The sequence below is a fragment of the Anabrus simplex genome, chromosome 3 (assembly GCF_040414725.1).
Source record: "Anabrus simplex isolate iqAnaSimp1 chromosome 3, ASM4041472v1, whole genome shotgun sequence".
NCBI lineage: Eukaryota > Metazoa > Arthropoda > Insecta > Orthoptera > Tettigoniidae > Anabrus > Anabrus simplex.
In genome coordinates, this window is record NC_090267.1 from 26,666,415 (window position 1) to 26,687,420 (window position 21,006).

Sequence of the window (21,006 nt, forward strand, 5' to 3'; positions counted from 1 at the left end):
ATTGTTGTGAAGAGTATTAAGTTCCTGAAGATGTAATTCAAATTACTTATATTCCACAACTCCATGTTGGGTTTCGAATTGAACTTTAAAAATTAGTTGTTTTTTTTCAGAACTAATAATTTCTGACATTACACACTTTACACACCCACACGTCAATTTTGGAAATGTTTCTAACATCTTTTTTTGAGGGCTGATTATCTGTTGCCTGGCAGACCTGTATTATCTTCCCCATTTGGAAGGGTAAAGGTGATATTGGCAAATGCTCCAACTATTGTCCAATCTCCTGCTCTGCCACACTACGAAATTCCTTGAGCGTACTCTCAACTGTTTCTCAGAACCCGTGTTGTTTCAGTAAGGGGCTCAGTACAACTGATGCAATTCCTGCTGCTAGTGTCTGCTTGTTGAAAACGCACAGAGAAAGGAACCAGCCTGTATATCTGGCATTCCTCAATCTAGAGGGCATTTGATAAGGTGTGGTACAAGCTCATCTGTTAAAGCCTTTGTAAACATGATATCGCAGAAGTCTATATGCGATGTATTCAGATCCTTTACCAAAATATTTCAAGTAAGGTACACCATCTAGTTGAACTTTAACTCCATTTCCTATCAATGTCGGAGTCCATCAAAGATCAGCAGTCTTACCCTTACTGTTCATCTTGTGCATAGACACAATGACAGCTGATATCCAGCCACATCACCCGTGGGCAATCTTGTATGCTGATCAAACCTATCAGACTAGAAGATCAGACTCTTAGATGGAATGCCTCAGTTCTCATTGTGGGGCCTATTAAGAACCCTTTACTTGAGCCCGGTAGTATAGCTATCATGTCATTCCGCTGGCTTGATCCAGCCTGAGACAATCCATGTACTTCCTTGTAGACTGTAGAGACAATCCATGTACTTCCTTGTAGACTGTATAATGCTTTCCTCTTAGGGCTTCAGCAATCACAGATCTTATCCGATGATGTCGTGAATTGCATAGTGTGTCATGAAATGGACAGGAACCCAAGATGTGACCAAGTGTTTCAATCTCACCGTGGCATTGCTGACAGTGGTTATTGTCTTGGGACCTGCCAGGTAATGCACAAACTGGTACTAGACTTACTGTCAGTTTTATGGCATTTCTCCATTCGCTCCTTTGGGTTTTCTCACCTACTGATTAGCTGGTGTGTTCCTTATACAGTATAACACCCTTATCCTTTTGTGGTAAGGCACAACTGGCAAAGAATTCTTTCTCATTGAGTTGTTATCGTAGAAGTGAGATTCAGGAGTAGGCCAACTTTTTGAAACACATCTCTGTTTCTGTATGGAGGTCTGTTAAGTGAAGCATGATTCTGATTGTTTTATTAAGTGTCCTGTTACTTTCTTGGATATGCATAAAACATTGTTACTATTCATATGCCCTTATAGATTCTGAAGTTGGTTTAACTGGTGCTCAGGTTTAGGAAGCACTCAGCCTTAACATTGTTTAACCTTTCAAGTGCTACATTTCTTTTGAGAGCTACTAACACAGTGGCACATGTTCCATAAGGTATTGGGAAGTAACATGTTGTGAGATACTCTTGTGTAGTATAGTATTTTTATTAGGTTCAGAAACTACAGAATATGTGTCAAGCTGTCAAAAATGATCATAGTACAAAGGGCAAGGCGTCTGGCTCACTGAGGAAAGCAACGGGAACTTACGGTGAGATACTTTTTTCTTGCTAGTTGCTTTACGTCTCACCAACACAGATAGGTCTTATGGCGACGATGGGATAGGAAAGGCCTAGGAGTTGGAAGGAAGCGGCCGTGGCCTTAATTAAGGTACAGCCTCAGCATTTGCCTGGTGTGAAAAGAAAAGAGATACTTTTAATTGGTCAGGTATTTTCATCAGGTTTAAAAAAACAGTCTCACTTTCAAGCTGTTAAAATGATTACAGTGCTAAGGGCAAGGAAAGAGAATCTGGCTCAGTGAGGAAAGCAACAGGAAACCTTCAATAACATACTCTTGTGTATTCAAGTATTTTATCCGATTTTAAAAATACACACTTATTATCAACGTACCAAAAAATGATTACAGTTCCAAGGAAGCCTCCGTAGTAAAGTTCAGTCAGGGCATTGCATCACTAACTCCTCTTCAAATAACATATAAAAGAAATTGTCTTAGGTATTACGATCACAACACTTACTCTCTACTTTACAATACTTTTTTTGTATTCATCAATCTTGAAACATTACTTCCACTTCTGTAAAAGTAGTCCTCAGAAGTCCACAACTGTGTGTGGTAGCGCTTAAAGCAAGATGCGGCGCACAGGGCTACTTTGCACTCTTCACACTAATACCTAGATTCTCGTCTGTCCCTTTCAGTAACACACAACACACCACCAAGTAGGGTTTTCCTTGCGTGTTGTTGCAAGAATGTATGAGGGATAGTGAGGGGCATTGATTCTTTTTGGGGGAGGAGTCTTCGAAGGTCTGCCTGGCTGCGGTCTTTCATGTTTATTGTACTTCATTATGATGTTCTCAATGTCTCATCTGGAATTCTAATCGGGTATCCTGACCTCGTGACTTCGTGTAAAACAAGTAGGCATTTAGGCAGCATATGTCCAGCATATGGCGGAAATGCTTCTGGCTGAAAACTTGTTGTATTTTATTGCGTTAGTGTGCTCGTGGTATCTGATATTGAAGTTTCTACCGGTTTGCCCGATGTAGGTTTTTCCACAGGTGTTACATTTGATCTTATAAACTCACCATTGCACTCGCTATCTCCTGGCATTTCAACATTAGTCTCACTATCAGATGACATCAAGTTTATAAGATCAAATGTAACACCTGTGGAAAAAACTACATCGGGCAAACTGGTAGAAATTTCAATATCAGATACCACGAGCACACTAACGCAATAAAATACAAGTTTTCAGCCATCGGCCAACACATGCAAGATTATAACCATAATTTCACCAATATCGAACAAGACATGGACATCCTCGTATTTGCAAACAAGGGCCCTTTACTCGACATAATGGAAAATTACTACATACACCTAGACCAATACTTTAACGTCAGTCACAATCTCAATGAAATCTCAGAGAAACCCAACATACTCTTCGATCTATTTATCACTTTCCTCAGAAACAATAATGCAGCCAACCAAAACTCAATCCTAAATTTAATCAAAGGTACTTTTCCGAGACTATTACCCTTTCTCCCGCACCCTCCAACCCCACCTTAAGCCCTCTTCCCCTCCTAAACCACCTCCACTCTTCCTAAGCCATATATAATTTTATGTGTATCATTTCACATTGCTTTCAATATAAGGACTTACTGTTTTCCATGATTATATAATTTTTTACAACACTAAGCCCCCTTTTATACTTTGTTCCAAACCTCTTATGTATATTCTTTGTATATTTATTAGCTATTACTCACCTGTCCCATCTCTTTTCATTTACCACATTCACTTGTTATTCCATAATAATCTTACTGTTAAAATTAACATGTTCTTAGGATTTCGTCAAGAGTGATCTTTGCTTTGATGTGGCTGATGATGACCCCTAGATGGGTCGAAACTAGTTCCATGTAACTTCAAAATATTGTGAATATATTTTGTATTGAATAGGTGGAAACCTTTACCATGTTGTTTACTCACTTAGGAAGTCATGCGGCTGTGGTGATTTACAAGTGACTATTCTCATTTTGGTTCCGTATTGAAGTTGACGTATGTCTCAAGTGTTATTACAATATTATAAGTCCACCTGTTCAATACAATACAATATGATCCACTATTTCATATGGTCAAATATTTTTTATACATAATACATAAAAGTCAAAGGTACATGTTTCACCCTCCTTAGGGGCATCATCAGCCTATATCAATCTTAAAAAATAATAATAATACATATACTTATAAATTATAGGTTAAAATGTTGAAAATGGTTTCGTAAAACATTATACAATAACATCTAAAACAATGATAATGCACCAAAGTATGTTAAAAGAGTGAAATTAACAGTTTGAAGATTAAAACGTGATTAAACATGAGATTTTGAGAGTCTAAAACTAAAATGGATCCATATTTTTTTAATATCATTAAGACTGTGAAAGCCTTGAGTATAAAAACAATCATCAAAGGGGGGATGTTTCTTCAATTCCCAAGTTGAATCCAAGGTGGTAAAATCACTTTCAGTTATTTAAAACGGAAGTGCTAGCTTTGACATACGTTTTATCACAAGCATCGCCTCTACAGAAGTTCCATTTTCTTCTTGACTTTCAGATATCCCAATCATATACATTTTAAACTTGTTTATTACATTCACACTTCCGTTTTAAATTACTGAAAGTGATTTTACCACCTTGGATTCAACTTGGGAATTGAAGAAACATCCCCCCTTTGATGATTGTTTTTATACTCAAGGCTTTCACAGTCTTAATGATATTAAAAAAATATGGATCCATTTTAGTTTTAGACTCTCAAAATCTCATGTTTAATCACGTTTTAATCTTCAAACTGTTAATTTCACTCTTTTAACATACTTTGGTGCATTATCATTGTTTTAGATGTTATTGTATAATGTTTTACGAAACCATTTTCAACATTTTAACCTATAATTTATAAGTATATGTATTATTATTATTTTTTAAGATTGATATAGGCTGATGATGCCCCTAAGGAGGGTGAAACATGTACCTTTGACTTTTATGTATTATGTATAAAAAACATTTGACCATATGAAATAGTGGATCATATTGTATTGTATTGAACAGGTGGACTTATAATATTGTAATAACACTTGAGACATGTGGTGATTTATTCCGTTATTACCACTGGAAAGGTTAACTGCTCATTTTTCCATTCTCTAGTCTTGCCTATCTCTCCCTTCCGTTTACCTTACAACAGCATCTACTTGTCAACAGTGATTACTGCCATTCTTATTCTATACTCCACTGATGAAGGCTGCAGCCAAAAATTTTGGTCCCTTGTGTTTCTTTTGTGTGTATTCTATCCACATCTGTTTACACAATATGTCGCTGCTCTCCATCTGTTTCCTGTTAGCTCCTGTTAACTTTTTTACCAGAGCATGAATGAATGCTAGAAAAGAGTACTTTTTGTTATTATTTTGAAGTAGGTTATATCTATAGTTTTGGAACCATACTTGATCCCAGTTGTGTTTTAAAAAACATGAAAGTTTTACAAATGAAATAATATCTCGACAATGTCTGCTATGACAGTGTTCATTATCTCAGTGTAAAGAAAATACCATCATATCCAGCAACAAAAGTCTGACCTCGGTGATGGTGCAATAGCGCTGCCACCTTGAGGTATTAAAATCACTGTGTTGCCCTGTTAATAGTTAGTTTAGTTGTAGATTCTGGCATGATTGCACATTGTGTGACATGTCGTCGTTTGATTCGTCTCTAGGAGATCTAAAAGTATATTGCAAAATCAAATACAAATAGAGGACACTTGAGAAAATTGTGGTGCAAAGAAGTGTGAAAATTTCCTTTTGCAAAATGTTGTCAAAATATGGACAGTAAACAGCTTCAGAATTATTGAAAACTTGTTCCAGTGTTGAGTGTCAAAAGGCTTATTGGAAGCATTTCAGATTTAAGGCATCGAGCGTCGTGAGGTGAGGTCTGTGCTACTGGATCTCCAGCTGCCCTAGTGCTGGAAAATGATTTGGATCATGGATGTGGATACTGCTTACCATGGTCGTGATGAAGAGGCTTTGGCGCGCCCATTTAAGTTCCCACGACTCTGATGTTGCTTATCGTGCATTGTACATCAAACTTGTCTTGATATTTTGTCCTGCTCTAGTGCAGAGTCCGCTTTTTTCTTTTTTCTTTTTTTTTTTTCTTTTACATGCTAATCACCACTTCTGACGATCAAGATTATCATTGGGGCAACACTGAGGAATTTCATGTCCATCAGATCAAGGTAGTAAGCTTTCTTCAGTCAACTACAGGGTAGCGTCCTTCTTGGCTGAGGTAGAACACCTTTCTAGCCACACACTGTTCATTACTACGTACTACATGGCCATACCAATGCATACGGGCCTCTCGCATTTTCTCTTGTCCACTCCAAGAACAGTCCAGACATCGTTATTCTTGGTATTATCTAGTCAGCTGAGCCCAATATCCATTGAAGCATGTGCATTTTCGTGCTTAATTTGACTATGTAGACTTTAGCCTTCAAATTGATGTGCATTCTACAGTCGCAAGTGACTCCAGTGACTTGCTTCCACTTTAGTCAGACTGCATTGACACGAGCACATGGGCATCGGAAGGGTATCACTGTTTGCACAGGTGATGGAGCAGAGGCATTTGAACTGACAAACTTTGATTCGATCCAGGCAACCAATTTGGATCGTTCCATTTGTCTGCAGTTTGCACTCCATGTACTCTGTTTTCGTGATGTTTAGCTGCAGTCTGTGTTTTACAAGTCTGTCTTTCCATGCTTGCAATTGATCCTGAAGGGTCATGATGCTGCCTGTTTGCCAGAAAAACTGTGGTTGCATGCAGGACAGTCCATGGGTGCAGTGCTTGGATGTCGGTCATCATCATGTCCATGCAAAGAATGAATAGTAGGGGTAACAGTGCCGACTCCTAATGGATGCCAGTTTAGATGGGGATACTGTGTATGGTATGATTGCGCTTGTGTTACAGTAGAGGAGCTCTGTCTAACGGACATACTCTTCAGGGATACCATGCTACTGAAGTGCCTGCCAGTTCAGCTCATGAGGAATTAAATAGTATTATGTAATATTCTCGGTGCCTCTGTGACTCAGTCGGCAGCACATTGCCCTCTCACTGCTGGATTCCGTGGTTCAAATCCCGGTCACTCCATGTGAGATTTGTACTGGACAAAGCGGAGGCAGGACAAGATTTTCTCCGGGTACTCCGGTTTTCCCTGTCATCTTTCATTCCTGCAACACTCTCAAATATCATTTCATCTGTCAGTCATTAATCATTACCCCACCGGGCAAGTGGCTGTGCGCATAGAGGCACGCGGCTGTGAGCTTGCATCCAGGAGATAGTAGGTTCGAATCCCACTATCGGCAGCCCTGAAGATGGTTTTCCGTGGTTTCCCATTTTCACACTAGGCAAATGCTGGGGCTGTACCTTAATTAAGGCCACGGCCGCTTCCTTCCCACTCCTAGCCCTTTCCTGTCCCATCGTCGCCGTAAGACCTATCTGTGTCGGTGCGACGTAAAACAACTAGCAAAAAAAAATCATTACCCCAGAGGAGTGTGACAGGCTTCGGCAGTCGGCACAATTCATATCCTCGCCACAATTCATATCCTCGCCACAAGATGGGGCTTCATTCATCCCATCCCTGACCCGGACACTGACTGGAAAACAGGTTGTAGGTTTTCTTCTAAATAATATACTCACCATGATCAGTTACTGATAAGCCAGGCTAAGAATAACTCACTGAACCATCACATTTTTAACACGTCATTAATCTCAAATGTTGTAAGGCAGTAATTAGTTTAACTGTCTTGCAGTTTCCAGACAGGCCTCTGCATTACGTAATGCCTGTGTGTATAAACTTCTATGGTCTCACGTCTATACAATTTCCTTTGGTTCATGCCCCCTGTTATTACTGGTATATCTGTGTTTTCTCTCTCACTTGCTGCCCCTTTCCTGTCAACTTTTAAATCCCCATCTGCCACTTTGAGTTCACTTCCGGTTTTCCCATCCCTTTCATGATTATCTGCATTTTAATTTTTATTTTTTTTTACTAAGATCATTGCATTTGTGTTTCTTCCTTCTTGTGCCATCATCTGGTACTCTATTTTCCCCTGCCTATTACTTGTTGCTCTTGACTCTAACTTTCTTATTTCACACTTTCATGAATGTTTTCCCTGTATCTGAAATTAACCCCCACTTGTCTTTGATCCTTGATAGGTCTTTTTTCCACAGTATCTAGTTTTACATTTTGTTCTACTTGAAACGGTTTCATTCAATCAGTCACTACTGCTCTGCATTTAGGGCAGTCATCCAGGTGGCAGATTCCTTATCTGTTGTTTTCCTAGCCTTTTCTTAAATGATTGCAAAGAAATTGGAAATTTATTGAACATCTCCCTTGGTAAGTTATTCCAATCCCTAACTCCCCTTACCATAAACGAATATTTGCCCCAATTTGTCCTCTTGAATTCCAACTTTATCTTCATATTGTGATCTTTCCTACTTTTAAAGACACCATCCAAACTTATTCGTCTACTGATGTCCTCGCACACCATCTCTCCACTGACAGCTCGGAACATACCACTTATATTAAATAGCACTTGTAAGTTTTAATATTCATCCACCTATTCAATACAATACAATTTAAAAAAAATTAGGACATTGTCCTTATTAAAATTGTTGACATGAAATTAGTTATTAGATGGTACATGTTTCACCCATCAATAGTGGGCATCATCAGCCATATTTTTCACCTTAGAATAGATCAGGTACCTGATTGGAAATAATCTATGAATGCTGTTAAAAACTATGTCGTATAAAATATGTTGGAGATTGTTAAACAACTATTACAATATAAAATGTAGTATGCTGTTATTTGACAATATTTGTGATAATATTGGAGTCTAAAACATGGCAGTTGTTTGAGGATTGACATAATAAAAGATATTACAATGAAGATAAAAATCAGAAAATACATTCCATTTAGTTGTCAAATGGCGTATTGTTAAAAAAAAAAATTATGGAAAGTTAAGCAATGGTGATGGTCGTTGGTTCTTGCAGTTAATAATTGTTGATTTTCATTTATTTGCTTATAGATTTTGAAGAGTGTTTTTATGGCCTGGATCCTTCTGAGATGGTTTTAGTTGGAAATGTTGGTGCCGTAGGGTATATTGAAGTCTTTGTAGGCGTCATTAGACCATCTTTGATGTGGTGTTGACACGCTCAACAGCAACATCACAAACACAAGCACATAGTTTTCATGACATCAATCATGATATTGACGTCGTAGAAATATTGGGAAAAGGGCCCTTACTTGATATAACGGAACAATGTTTCATATCATTGGACCAGTATTTTAACCCTAATTATAATCTGAATGAGGTATCCGAAAAACCCACGATATTGTTTGACACACTCATTTCAGTGATCAACAATCTAAAAAGACCAATAAATCAACCAGTACACAAAATGGTGCGCAATATGCTCATCTACCATCCCCTCCGTAATCCACGCCCTCCCGACCAATAACCTCGCATTACCGTGATCCCCCTTCCCCTACATCACACGCTCCGCCCCTCTTCTAGTACTCGTAGTCTGTTATCTGCCTTTCCAGTAGACAGTTCCTCTCTGGCTTTACTCGACAACGTAGTGCTTGGGGTGAGTTTCTATTTAAATAGAAATAATGCCTTCTCAAACTTTATTCTTATGCTAATACGTAGTATATATATCTTTCTCCTAGGTCCGTCTTGGATCGAGATATTTCTAGAACCTCAAAGACCTTGAATGTAATGCTCCAAGAAATTCCGGTTCACCAGTCCACTCTTATTAAGTCGATCTATATTTTAAGAACACTAGCAAGACGGAACATTATGTATATGAATATTGCTCAACAACATTATATAATGAAATAAGAATTTCATTCTATTCAAATCCCAAAACAGAGTGAACCTGTAATCAATTCTAAAATGAACTGTTTTGCCCACTAAAAAATCTTTACTGCAAGGGACCTCTATATGGACAAATAATGTTTTAAAGTCTAAAATAATATCAGCCGAACTTATCATTTTACTCGATTTGTTGTTAAATAACCAAACTGCATTAACGCAAGACATTGAGTTACCGAAGTCTTATACTGTAACATATCTCTACACCTAGTACAAATAGGTTACTGATTCCAATTTGATAATAGGTTAACTCATTTTAATACATGTCAGTTTTAGGTATTTTGACCAAAATGCAGATTGCCTTTAAACACCTAGTAGTTATAAAATTTTCAAAGATTGAAATTTTGTTTTAACTGGATGCTAAATCAGCATTTTGTAATATTTAAAGAACCTGACTAAAGCTTTAACTTTAGTAAAAATTTTTTATAGAAGTAATGTCATATGTTGCATATAACATGCTACCAATTTTAATCTTAAGTTTTAAGGAGTACACCAAAATTTTTTTAATAGTTAAGTAAGAATATGGTCAATTTTTATATATATTTATGTTGTATGTCATGTTAATATTGTACTTAAGCCTTGTCACAAAGTTTCCTATGGCTGATGATGGCACACAAATAATGCCGAAACCGGTCCCAATTTTTTGAAAGGTAATAAATTCGTGATGTGTTAATGACGTCACATTGTATTTGTATTGAAAAGGTGGACATAATTATCCTCAATTAATAGTGTAAATCTAGATTCAATACCGACCAAAATGAAGTTCTTAACTTTAAACATACCACTTAGTCGAGCAGCTCGTCTCCTTTCTCCCAAGTCTTCCCAACCCAAATTTTGCAACATTTTTGTAACGCTACTCTTTTGTCGGAAATCACCCAGAACAAATCAAGCTGCTTTTCTTAGGATTTTTTCCAGTTCCTGAATCAAGTAATCCTGGCAAGGGTCCCATACACTGGAACCATACTCTAGTTGGGGTCACACCAGAGACAAATATGCTCTCTCCTTTACATCCTTATTACAACCCCTAAATACTCTCATAACCATGTGGAGAGATCTGTACCCTTTATTTCCAATCCCATTTATGTGATTACCCCAATGAAGATCTTTCCTTATATTAATACCTAGGTATTTACAATGATCCCCAAAGGAAACTTTCTTCCCATCAACGCAGTAATTTAAACTGAGAGGATTTTTCCTATTTGTGAAACTTACAACCTGACTTTTATCCCCGTTTATCATCATACCGTTGCCTACTGTCCATCTCACAACATTGAGGTCATTTTGCAGTTGCTCACTATCTTGTAACTTATTTATTACTCTGTACAGAATAACATCATCTGCGAAAAGCCTTATCTCTGATTCCACTTCTTCACACATATTGATATATATATAAGAAAACATAAAGGTCCAATAATACTGCCTTGAGGAATTCCCCTCTTTAATTTTTACAGGGACAGATAAAGCTTCACCTACTCTAATTCTCTGAGTTCTATTTTCTAGAAACAGAGCCACCCATTCAGTCACTCTTTTTTCTAGTCCAATTGCACTCATGTTTGCCAGTAGTCTCCCATGATCCACTCTATCAAATGCCTTAGGTCAGTCGTGATAGTCCAATTGATCTCCTGAATCCAGGATATCTGCTATATCTTGCTGGAATCCTACAAGTTGGGCTTCAGTGGAATAACCTTTCCTAAACCCAAACTGCCTTCTATCAAACCAGTTATTAATTTTGCAAAAATGTCTAATATAATCAGAAAGAATGCTTTCCCAAAGCTTACATACAATGCATGTCAAACTGACTGGCCTGTAATTTTCAGCTTTATGTCTATCACCCTTTCCGTTATATACAGGGGCTACTATAGCAACTCTCCATTCATTTGGTAAAGTTCCTTCATGCAAACAATAATCAAATAAGTACTTCAGAAATGGTACTATATCCCAACCCATTGTCTTTAGTATATTCCCCGATACCTTATCAATACCAGCTGCTTTTCTAGTGTTCAACTCTTGTATCTTACTGTAAATATCATTGCTGTCATAGGTAAATTTTAATACTTCTTTAGTATTAGTCACCTCCTCTATTTGGACATTATCCTTATAACCAACAATCTTTACATACTGCTGACTGAATACTTCTGCCTTTTGAAGATCCTCGCATACACACTCCCCTTGTTCATTAATGATTCCTGGTATGTCTTTCTTGGAACCTGTTTCTGCCTTCCCACAACAATAAAACCTTTCTAATCCCCGGAAAGGGGTGAATAGTTAATTAAAAAAACTGCATAATCCATACTACTACTTTGAATGATCTTTAAAGTATATAAAATACATACTGTATAACCTTAAAATGCAGTGCATTAAACCCTGTTTAAAACCAAAATGTAGTCAAAACTACAACAATACATACTAAGTATTCACCTAAATTACCAGCAGGCCATAAATAATTTACCTCGTGTCATTTAAGCTGCTTTAAAAAAAATTGTTACTTTTTTTGCACTCTCCTACAACTTATTTTCTTCTTTGTCCATTCTGAGCTTTCTAATTGCAAGAATGTCTCAAAAATCTGTATCGCCCTCTTGCTCCAAGAATTCCATTAACGTTTCAGCCGACTCCAGTTTGGCCTGAAGCGGTACGTGATTGTTTGACACACTCTTCTTCCCCATCCCCTCACTTTCACTTGTCACTTCGCAGCTGTCGAGTTCCCATTCATGCTTTTGTTTACTATTTCGTCATCAGTTAAAATGTGATGCCCAGGCAATACATTGTCAGTATGAAGTCACTCCTCAATGTTATTTTCATCCACTTCTCCAAAATGAATGTTATTTTCAGTAGTCTTCAGGATATCATTGATCATCAGTCCCTCATTTTCATCTTCATCAGTGAACCCATGAAAATCGTCGGCGAGCTCCTCAACATCAACATACAGTTTTCTCCACGATCAGGAGATGTTCCGAGTGGTTACTAGATCCCATGATTTCGGGGCAAGATAAAGCGCTTCTTTAAGACTGATTTTTTACCAGATCTCAACCATCGACGTTTCTTCGGAAAGTAAGAGGCCTAGCAATTCCCGCTTATAATGCGCCTTAAAGGTTGCTATGACGCCTTGGTCCGTCGGCTGAATTAATGAAGTTACATTAGGTGGCAATTAGGAAAAAAAAATGTTTCCATCCTCTGATTTCAACTATGTATCAACAGGGTGAGAGGGTGCATTATCAAGAAAAAGGATGGCCTTTAATGGCAAGCCTTTGGACGCCAAGAAATCTCGAACCTGCGGAACAAACTTATTATGGAACCAAGTCCTGAAAATATTATGTGTCATCCATGCAGATTTGTTATGACAATACTATACTGGGAAATATTTAATAAGTGTTCCTTTGAAAGAACTTGGATTTTTTGCTTTGCCAACAACAGCTAATTTTAATTTATGGTCACCACTAGCATTCGCACAGCACGAGATGGTAACGCGCCCTTTACTAGATTTGTGACCAGGAGATGATTTCTCTTCAGCAGCTGCTAGTGTTTTACTGGGTAAACACTTCTAATAAAGTCCAGTTTCATCGGAATTTTCCATTCGGAATTGCTAGGCGGGCAATAATTCCATTGTGGAGATTTATCTCCCGTATGCAGTTATCAGACTGTGCTTCTTATAAGGGTTTCTGATAAGTTCACCTGCATACACCCCAGCGTCAGTGGGTAGGGTCTGACAACTCCCACTCTGATGAGTTAATAGAGCTGGTAAATAGAGCAAATGCCTGAAAAGCCTTACATCTGATATGTTTTTGACATTGTACATTTGACTTGGAACAAAATTGTATCTCTCAATTATGCGCTTAAACTCCTAAGTTTTCTGCTGCACTGCTGTCACCACTTAGTTTTTCTCCTTCGATGTTTAATTCTTGAATGCCATGTCTGTCCTTAAATCTCTGTAGCCAACCATTGGACGCTGGTGAGGACCCTCAGAGTCCCATCTTTTCATGAAAAATTTGTGCCTGCCTTATTATCATAGGACCACTAATAGGTACACCTCGCTACTCTTTTGCTGAAACCACATGAATAACGCAGCATCCAGTTCTTTTAAAGATGATGCTTTCATTGTTTTTCTTTTAGCAAGTCCATGTGAACTGTCAGAACTCGCTGTAAACTGCAACATTTTGTCTTTATTCTTCATTAGGTCCCACACTGTTGTCACACCCACACCAAATTCTGATGCTAAATTTGAGACTAGTTCACATTTCTTGAACCGTTCGATTATATTAACTTTATTTTGTGTGGTTAAAACTACATGTTTTCTTTTTTTTACTGCAGATTTCAATCTCAACATTTCTCGGCTGTTATAACGGAAAATAAATGTTCAACTTATCAGTCACTCTCATTTCCTTACTTTGCACTACAGTACAGAATGTAGCCTACCTGTCTACTAATAACGGAAGTTGACTATGACGGACCGCTAGGCTAGTTTCCAATTCCTGTGCATTGCGAAATACTTACGATGCAGTAGCCTGCGATGAAAATATTTAACCTTGACAGAGAAAGATATGAAAGATCTACATACGGTACTCGGAGATGTTACACAGTACCAAATAAGTTGTAGGTATCATTCTGAAGTAGAAATGAGCAGCATGCCGTACTCTACGCTCCGTAGGCTGGGAGAGGGCACATTATAATACATTATTCATCAACAATGGAATGGATAATAAAGTTTGTGACTGTTGAATTTGAATAGCACCCCTCTTCTTTCGTAATAGTTAAAAGTACGTAGTAAAAAAATGTATGGTCATGTCTTCAGTGCCGATTGCCAATCTATGCACGTGTACGTACAGTATTACTGTACATTATGTTCATGGATTCAGGAGTCGGGAGAGTCAGTGTACAGTTGCTCCAAAACAGAATACTGCATCAAGATAGCTTGATGTCAAGAGCTGGGATGAGTGGCTATGACGGTTGAGGCGATGGCCTTGTGACCCCAACTTGGCAGGTTCAATCCTAGCTCAGTCCGGTGGTATTTGAAGGTGCTCAGATATGTGACTCTTGTGTCTGTAGATTTACCGGCATATAATTTATTTATTTATTTATTCTCCTCTTTCAAAAATTTTTGTCTTGCGCCAACTTCGACTACTTCAATCATAACCTAAAATTTTTTTAAAATAGCGCACTGTGCATATAAGTTTTCATTTGTTTTCCGATATTGCGCTTTTTACTACATTTTTTTCTTCTCTCTACAATTGTTTTTTCAAGTCAACTGTTTACCAAGATCTTAGCTGGAGTACAGGTGCTCATTCGGTTATACTAATTGGCATCGTATATTTTTATATACGTACTTGGCTTCCCGCAGCCGTGACAGGTTCTGGACCTTCGAAACGTTCTCCACTCTACTTTGGTGTTTGGCCGCAGCGCGTGACCTTGAGTGTGCCGCGTAGTCACCGGGAGCTGGCGGCTTTCTTCTACAGATCTGTTCGTCTGCGAATTCAAGCCTTTTTGATCTTCGCAAGTTGATTGTTAATGTTGTGACTTTGTGCAGAACAGAATGTGATGTCGTGTCTTTGTGCCTAACAGAGTGAAAAACTGACCTACAACATTCTTAAACATTTTACATGTTTTTTATGGCTGATGATGACCTAGACTAAGGTCGAAACCGGTCCCATTCAAATAGAAATGTGATTGCTACGTTTCTTTCTTTTGAGTATTGAATAGGTTGAACCTCCTTTCCAGTTATTTATTTTTAACATCAATAATTTCAATACGGAACAATGAAATTTTTATCTTTAAATGCACAAGCTAACCAAGCTAAACAAAAAGCCTTCTCTTACATGGGCCTTAAGATCAAGATCGCTAAATTAGGAAAAGACATCGACTTCCTGAAACAATGCATATCCTACAATCTTACCCCCAAATTTCTCCAAAGTTGTACCAGAAAAAACATTTCTTCTCCTCACATGTTAAAAACCCAAAAAATAACCAACAAAATTTGGCTAAAAAACGAAATTCGTTTCTTATACAAGAAAAAATCATTTTTAAACAACAGATTATACGAAACACATCTAGAAATTGCTAATCTTCTCCCGAGTGCACAATGGAACCTCTTCCTAACTCAAGTAGACGATAAATTATTTCATGTACTGTCAATCAAACAACAAACCCTTGAGAAAAAACTCAAAATTCTCAAGAACAACTCTTCTTCACATAAATTCCAGTTTAAGAACCGTAACACACCCTCCAAAACTATTGAACAATTCCATCCTCCCATCGTAAATCTATCTAAAACAACTCTGAGTGATGATGAAAACTCAATCCTTTCGAAGGGCTTCAAACACAATTGGCCCAATCTTAACACTTTCAATGTAGCCACCAATTTAATTATTGAATCTGAAATAGCCATTAACAAAATGCCAACAGATGAACAAGATGAAATCAGATATGAAGTAAAAAGGAAACTTGAAAAAATCTTCATTAACAATAACAAAAACACTTCTCTTATTAATAATAATAATAATAATAATTTAATTAAAGATAATAAAACCATTTCAGATCTTAAAAAGAAAATCAATGACAACAATCTCATTATCACCAAATCTGATAAAGGCAACACTACTGTCATAATGGATAAAACTGACTACTTAGATAAAACCAAAAACTTTTTCAGTGACCCTTCTTTTTCTATAATAAAAAAAGACCCAACCACAAAAATCCAACGCCTACTCAAACATACTTTAAAAAACGTTTCCTTTCTCCTCACAGATCAAGAAAAAACTAAACTAATAAACATGAACCCTGGACTACCCACTGCCAAAGCCCTCCCTAAAATTCACAAAACTAACATTCCTATCCGTCCAATTATCAATTACAGACCCAGTCCCCTATACAACACTTCTAAATTCATCCAAACATTTTTACTAAAAAATTATCGATTTTTATCCAACAAATTTATCAAAAACACTTCTGATCTAATCAACAAATTAAAAAATTTTGAAATCCAACCAAATTTTTCTCTCCATTCTTTTGACATTGTCAACATGTACCCTAGTATTCCAATTCCAAAATTATTCCCCATTATAAACAACAACCTAAACAAATTCAGTAACCTAAGTAAACTTGAAATTCAAGACTTCATGTCTATTTTAAAATTAGTTCTCAACAATAATTATTTTACCTTTGACAACACCATTTATCAACAAGATGGCTTGGCTATGGGCTCACCTGCTTCTGGCATTCTTGCTGAAATTTACCTCGACTTCTTAGAAAACACAAGAATTAATAATAATAATAATTTCTCCAACATCCTCTTTTGGGCGAGATATGTCGACGACACATTGGTAATATTAAATGAGGAATCAACCAACGCAGCCTCTACACTTCTTCATCTCAACAACTTAGACTCTAACATTAAATTCACCCTCGAATCAGAACACAACCAAACTCTTAATTTTCTAGACCTAACTATTACTAGACATCCTTCTTCTTTATCTTACAAAATTTTCAGAAAACCAACCCAAACAGCAACTACAATAAGACAAGATTCTTCGCACCCCCAAGCTCATAAACGTGCTACTTATAACAGCTTAATTTTTCGTGCCTTCAACACCCCTATATCCAAAAAAGATTTAAATAATGAATTAAACACCATCCGCAACATTGCTAAATTTTAATGGCTTTAACAACTCCTTCATTAACCGCATCATCAACAAATTCAAACACCGTCCAAAAACCACTTTATCTAAAGACACAATAAAACCAACTGCTTTTTCCACCTTCACTTTTACTCAGGATGCTTATAAAATAACTAATATCTTTAAAAAACATAATATGAAAATTTCTTTTAGAACTAACAATAGAAGTCTTGATATCTTACACAACTCTAAATCTCTAAATAAGTCTAATGCCTTTTCTAATTCTGGTGTATACAGATTTAAATGCAACAACTGCAGTTCCTCCTACGTCGGACAAACTGGCCGCAACTTCAATATCAGGTACTCTGAACATGTCAACGCCATTAAATACAACAGATTCTCTGCCATAGGACAGCACATACAAGACTCCAAACATAGTTTCACCAGTATTGACAATGACATAAACATACTTAAAATCATTAACAAAGGCCCCCTCTTAAACATTACTGAAAATTGCTTTATCCACCTTGACCAGTACTTCAACCCTAATTTCAATTTAAACGACATTTCTGAAAAACCCAGTATCCTTTTTGACTTCCTAATTCTTCTTCTCAAAAATTCCAAATTCCAAAACCCCAATTCTATTTTCCATGTCTTACATAGTTCCCACCCACATTTTCTACCTCCAATAACCCACCCTCCTAACCCACCTTAAACTACCCCTCCTTCATTTCCCTATCTTATCTTTCCTCGTTACCATCTAACTTCAATTTCTTTTATTCTTTCTCTTATTTCACTATCACTCTTCCTCGTTTAATTTATTCTCCTCTTTCAAAAATTTTTGTCTTGCGCCAACTTCGACTACTTCAATCATAACCTAAAATTTTTTTAAAATAGCGCACTGTGCATATAAGTTTTCATTTGTTTTCCGATATTGCGCTTTTTACTACATTTTTTTCTTCTCTCTACAATTGTTTTTTCAAGTCAACTGTTTACCAAGATCTTAGCTGGAGTACAGGTGCTCATTCGGTTATACTAATTGGCATCGTATATTTTTATATACGTACTTGGCTTCCCGCAGCCGTGACAGGTTCTGGACCTTCGAAACGTTCTCCACTCTACTTTGGTGTTTGGCCGCAGTGCGTGACCTTGAGTGTGCCGCGTAGTCACCGGGAGCTGGCGGCTTTCTTCTACAGATCTGTTCGTCTGCGAATTCAAGCCTTTTTGATCTTCGCAAGTTGATTGTTAATGTTGTGACTTTGTGCAGAACAGAATGTGATGTCGTGTCTTTGTGCCTAACAGAGTGAAAAACTGACCTACAACATTCTTAAACATTTTACATGTTTTTTATGGCTGATGATGACCTAGACTAAGGTCGAAACCGGTCCCATTCAAATAGAAATGTGATTGCTACGTTTCTTTCTTTTGAGTATTGAATAGGTTGAACCTCCTTTCCAGTTATTTATTTTTAACATATAAAAGAACTGCGAGACAAAATATTGGCACCTCGGCGTCTCTGAAAACCGTCAAAGTTGTTAGTGGGATGTAAAACCAATAATATAATTATTATTATTGTTGTTGTTGTTATTGTTACTATTATTATTATTGACATCAAGATTACACTCATTCAGTTTTGGAGCGACTGTACATTGCTTTTAAAAAAATCGAGATTTTTTTTGGCGACGGATAATCCGCAGAACAGTTACTTGAGGGTTGGATAATCAAGGTTTTACTGAATTTCTTTATTATATCTCTTTGTGCCCTTTTGTAAATATCTCCTTTATTTTTCTATTTATTATTATTCTTGCATTCTGGCCTTCTAAGGACCACGTTACAATTTCAATTCTTCCTCCTTAGTTGTTCTTTCCTTTTCTTCCAGTATTCTTTCATTGTTTCACTGTGCTTCTTTTTCCTGTCTTCAGTCCACTTTGTGCCCGTTTTCTTTTCCTTCCTCCCTTTGAATCCTTCCATTTGTAACACTTCTTTATTTTTCTAATTTTGTTGTTTTTTGATCATCGTTATAATGAATTTAGGTTTGAAATTCTTTTGTGCAAATTTAAAAACTCATTATTGAAGAATAAATTTTATTCCCAATCGTATGTTATTTTCTTAGAAATATCAATGCTGTTGTGTAATATTTTGCCCTTCCTGTTTCAGAAAACTGAAAATAAGAAGTACATTCCCAAAGTCATATTTGATGGTGCTAATGGCGTTGGTGCTGTAAAAATGAAGGAGTTTAAAGCACGCCTTGGAGATTCTCTAATAGTTGAAATCTTCAATGATGGGAATGGAATATTGAACCACTTGGTTAGTATTGTAATTTTATATAGCTCTCTTTAAGTGACATAATACAGATCCATCTTTTGGAATGGTACCTCTAAGTTGCTCTTGATTTGTCTATTCTCAGAGAATAGCAGAGGGACTGCTTGACTTAATTGATATCATTCCCTTGGAGTATATTCCTGATATATATTTATATATATATAAATAAACCATTCATGATTAGCTGTATTGCCATTGTGTGGTTTTATGTTATACTTACGACCACCAACTGTAATTTGATGGTTATATAGATTGATTTGTGTGTTCCAATATAGGACCTGGCATGGAAAGTGGTATACCACTCCTCTTCTCAGACTTTGTCTGATCCAGTACCACTTTCATTTCATAATCTGTTGATTTGGATTATTTTTTTACTCCTTTGGTCTTCATTGAGGATAATACCTATTTAATTTATTTGAAGGATAATTCTTTAATCCACTGCTAATCATGCACTGAACACACTCCACAATACCTGTTCCCAGCCATTTCCCTAGTTGAATAATATGAATGTGCATGCACAGAAACAGGTGAGCGTAACTTCTCTAATCCTTTTACTGATGATGGGAAAATTTGCTGACAGTCTCACCAAGCTCATCCTAGGTAATGTCAGGACCTATTCCAATCTATATTGGCTCATTGTTTTAAAATAAATGGGGATTTTTTAAAAGAATAGCAGTTAACTAGTATTTTTTGTAATATCTGAAGCCATCTCTTTTCAGTTTCGACTCCGTTAATTTTGTTTTCCAATGGTTTTTCGTTTATAACTCATCAGTGAAAGCAAAAATTAAAAATTCGGCTTTGAGGTGCATTTGGACCCCCTTCCATCTGAAAAAAATGAAAAATCCAGAGCCTGTTTCCAATCATTTGACTGGGTCAGGAATGGAATGAAGGAAGACCCCATCTAGCGGTGAGAATAGGAAATGTGCTGGCTGCCGAAGCCTGTCGCACTCCTCTGGGGCAATGATTAATGAATGATTAATGAAATGAAATGATGTTGGAGAGTGTTGTTGGAATGAAATATGACAGGGAAAACCGGAGTACCCGGAGAAAAACCTGTCCTGCCTCCACTTGGTCCAGCACAAATCTTGCATGGAGTGACCAGGATTTGAACCATGGTATCCAGTGGTGAGAGGCCGGCGCACTGCCGCCTGAGCTAGGAAGGCTTCACCCCATTCCATCTACCTATGTTAAAATTTTCAGATCTTTGCGTGTCGTAGATTTGGCTGGGAATCACAGACGCACAGACAAACGCTTCCTTTTATTATGGTAGATTTCGACTTGCCCCGACGAGAGATTGCTCCCTGACGACAAAGTAATCAGCAAAACAAGATAAATTTTAAAAGTAATTGTGAGTTGATTGCATAATGGTTGGTTAGCACGTTGGATGTATGTTGCGTTATAAAGTTAAGGAGATATGGTTCTTCAGGATTTCAATTGAATATTTTAAGGCAGTCACTGAAACTTCTCTTA

At 37.1% G+C, this 21,006-nt stretch overlaps 1 protein-coding gene across 2 annotated transcripts in view; it reads left to right on the forward strand.

Annotated features, from left to right (window-relative positions):
- Window positions 1-21,006, forward strand: part of nst (phosphoglucomutase 3-like protein nst) — a 138,035-nt gene that overhangs the window by 42,819 nt on the left and 74,210 nt on the right. For both annotated transcript variants that reach the window (XM_067142493.2, XM_067142494.2), the window contains exon 6: window positions 19,372-19,521. In XM_067142493.2, coding sequence (XP_066998594.2) covers window positions 19,372-19,521 — 150 coding nt within the window. The remainder of the gene's footprint in view (window positions 1-19,371; window positions 19,522-21,006) is intronic.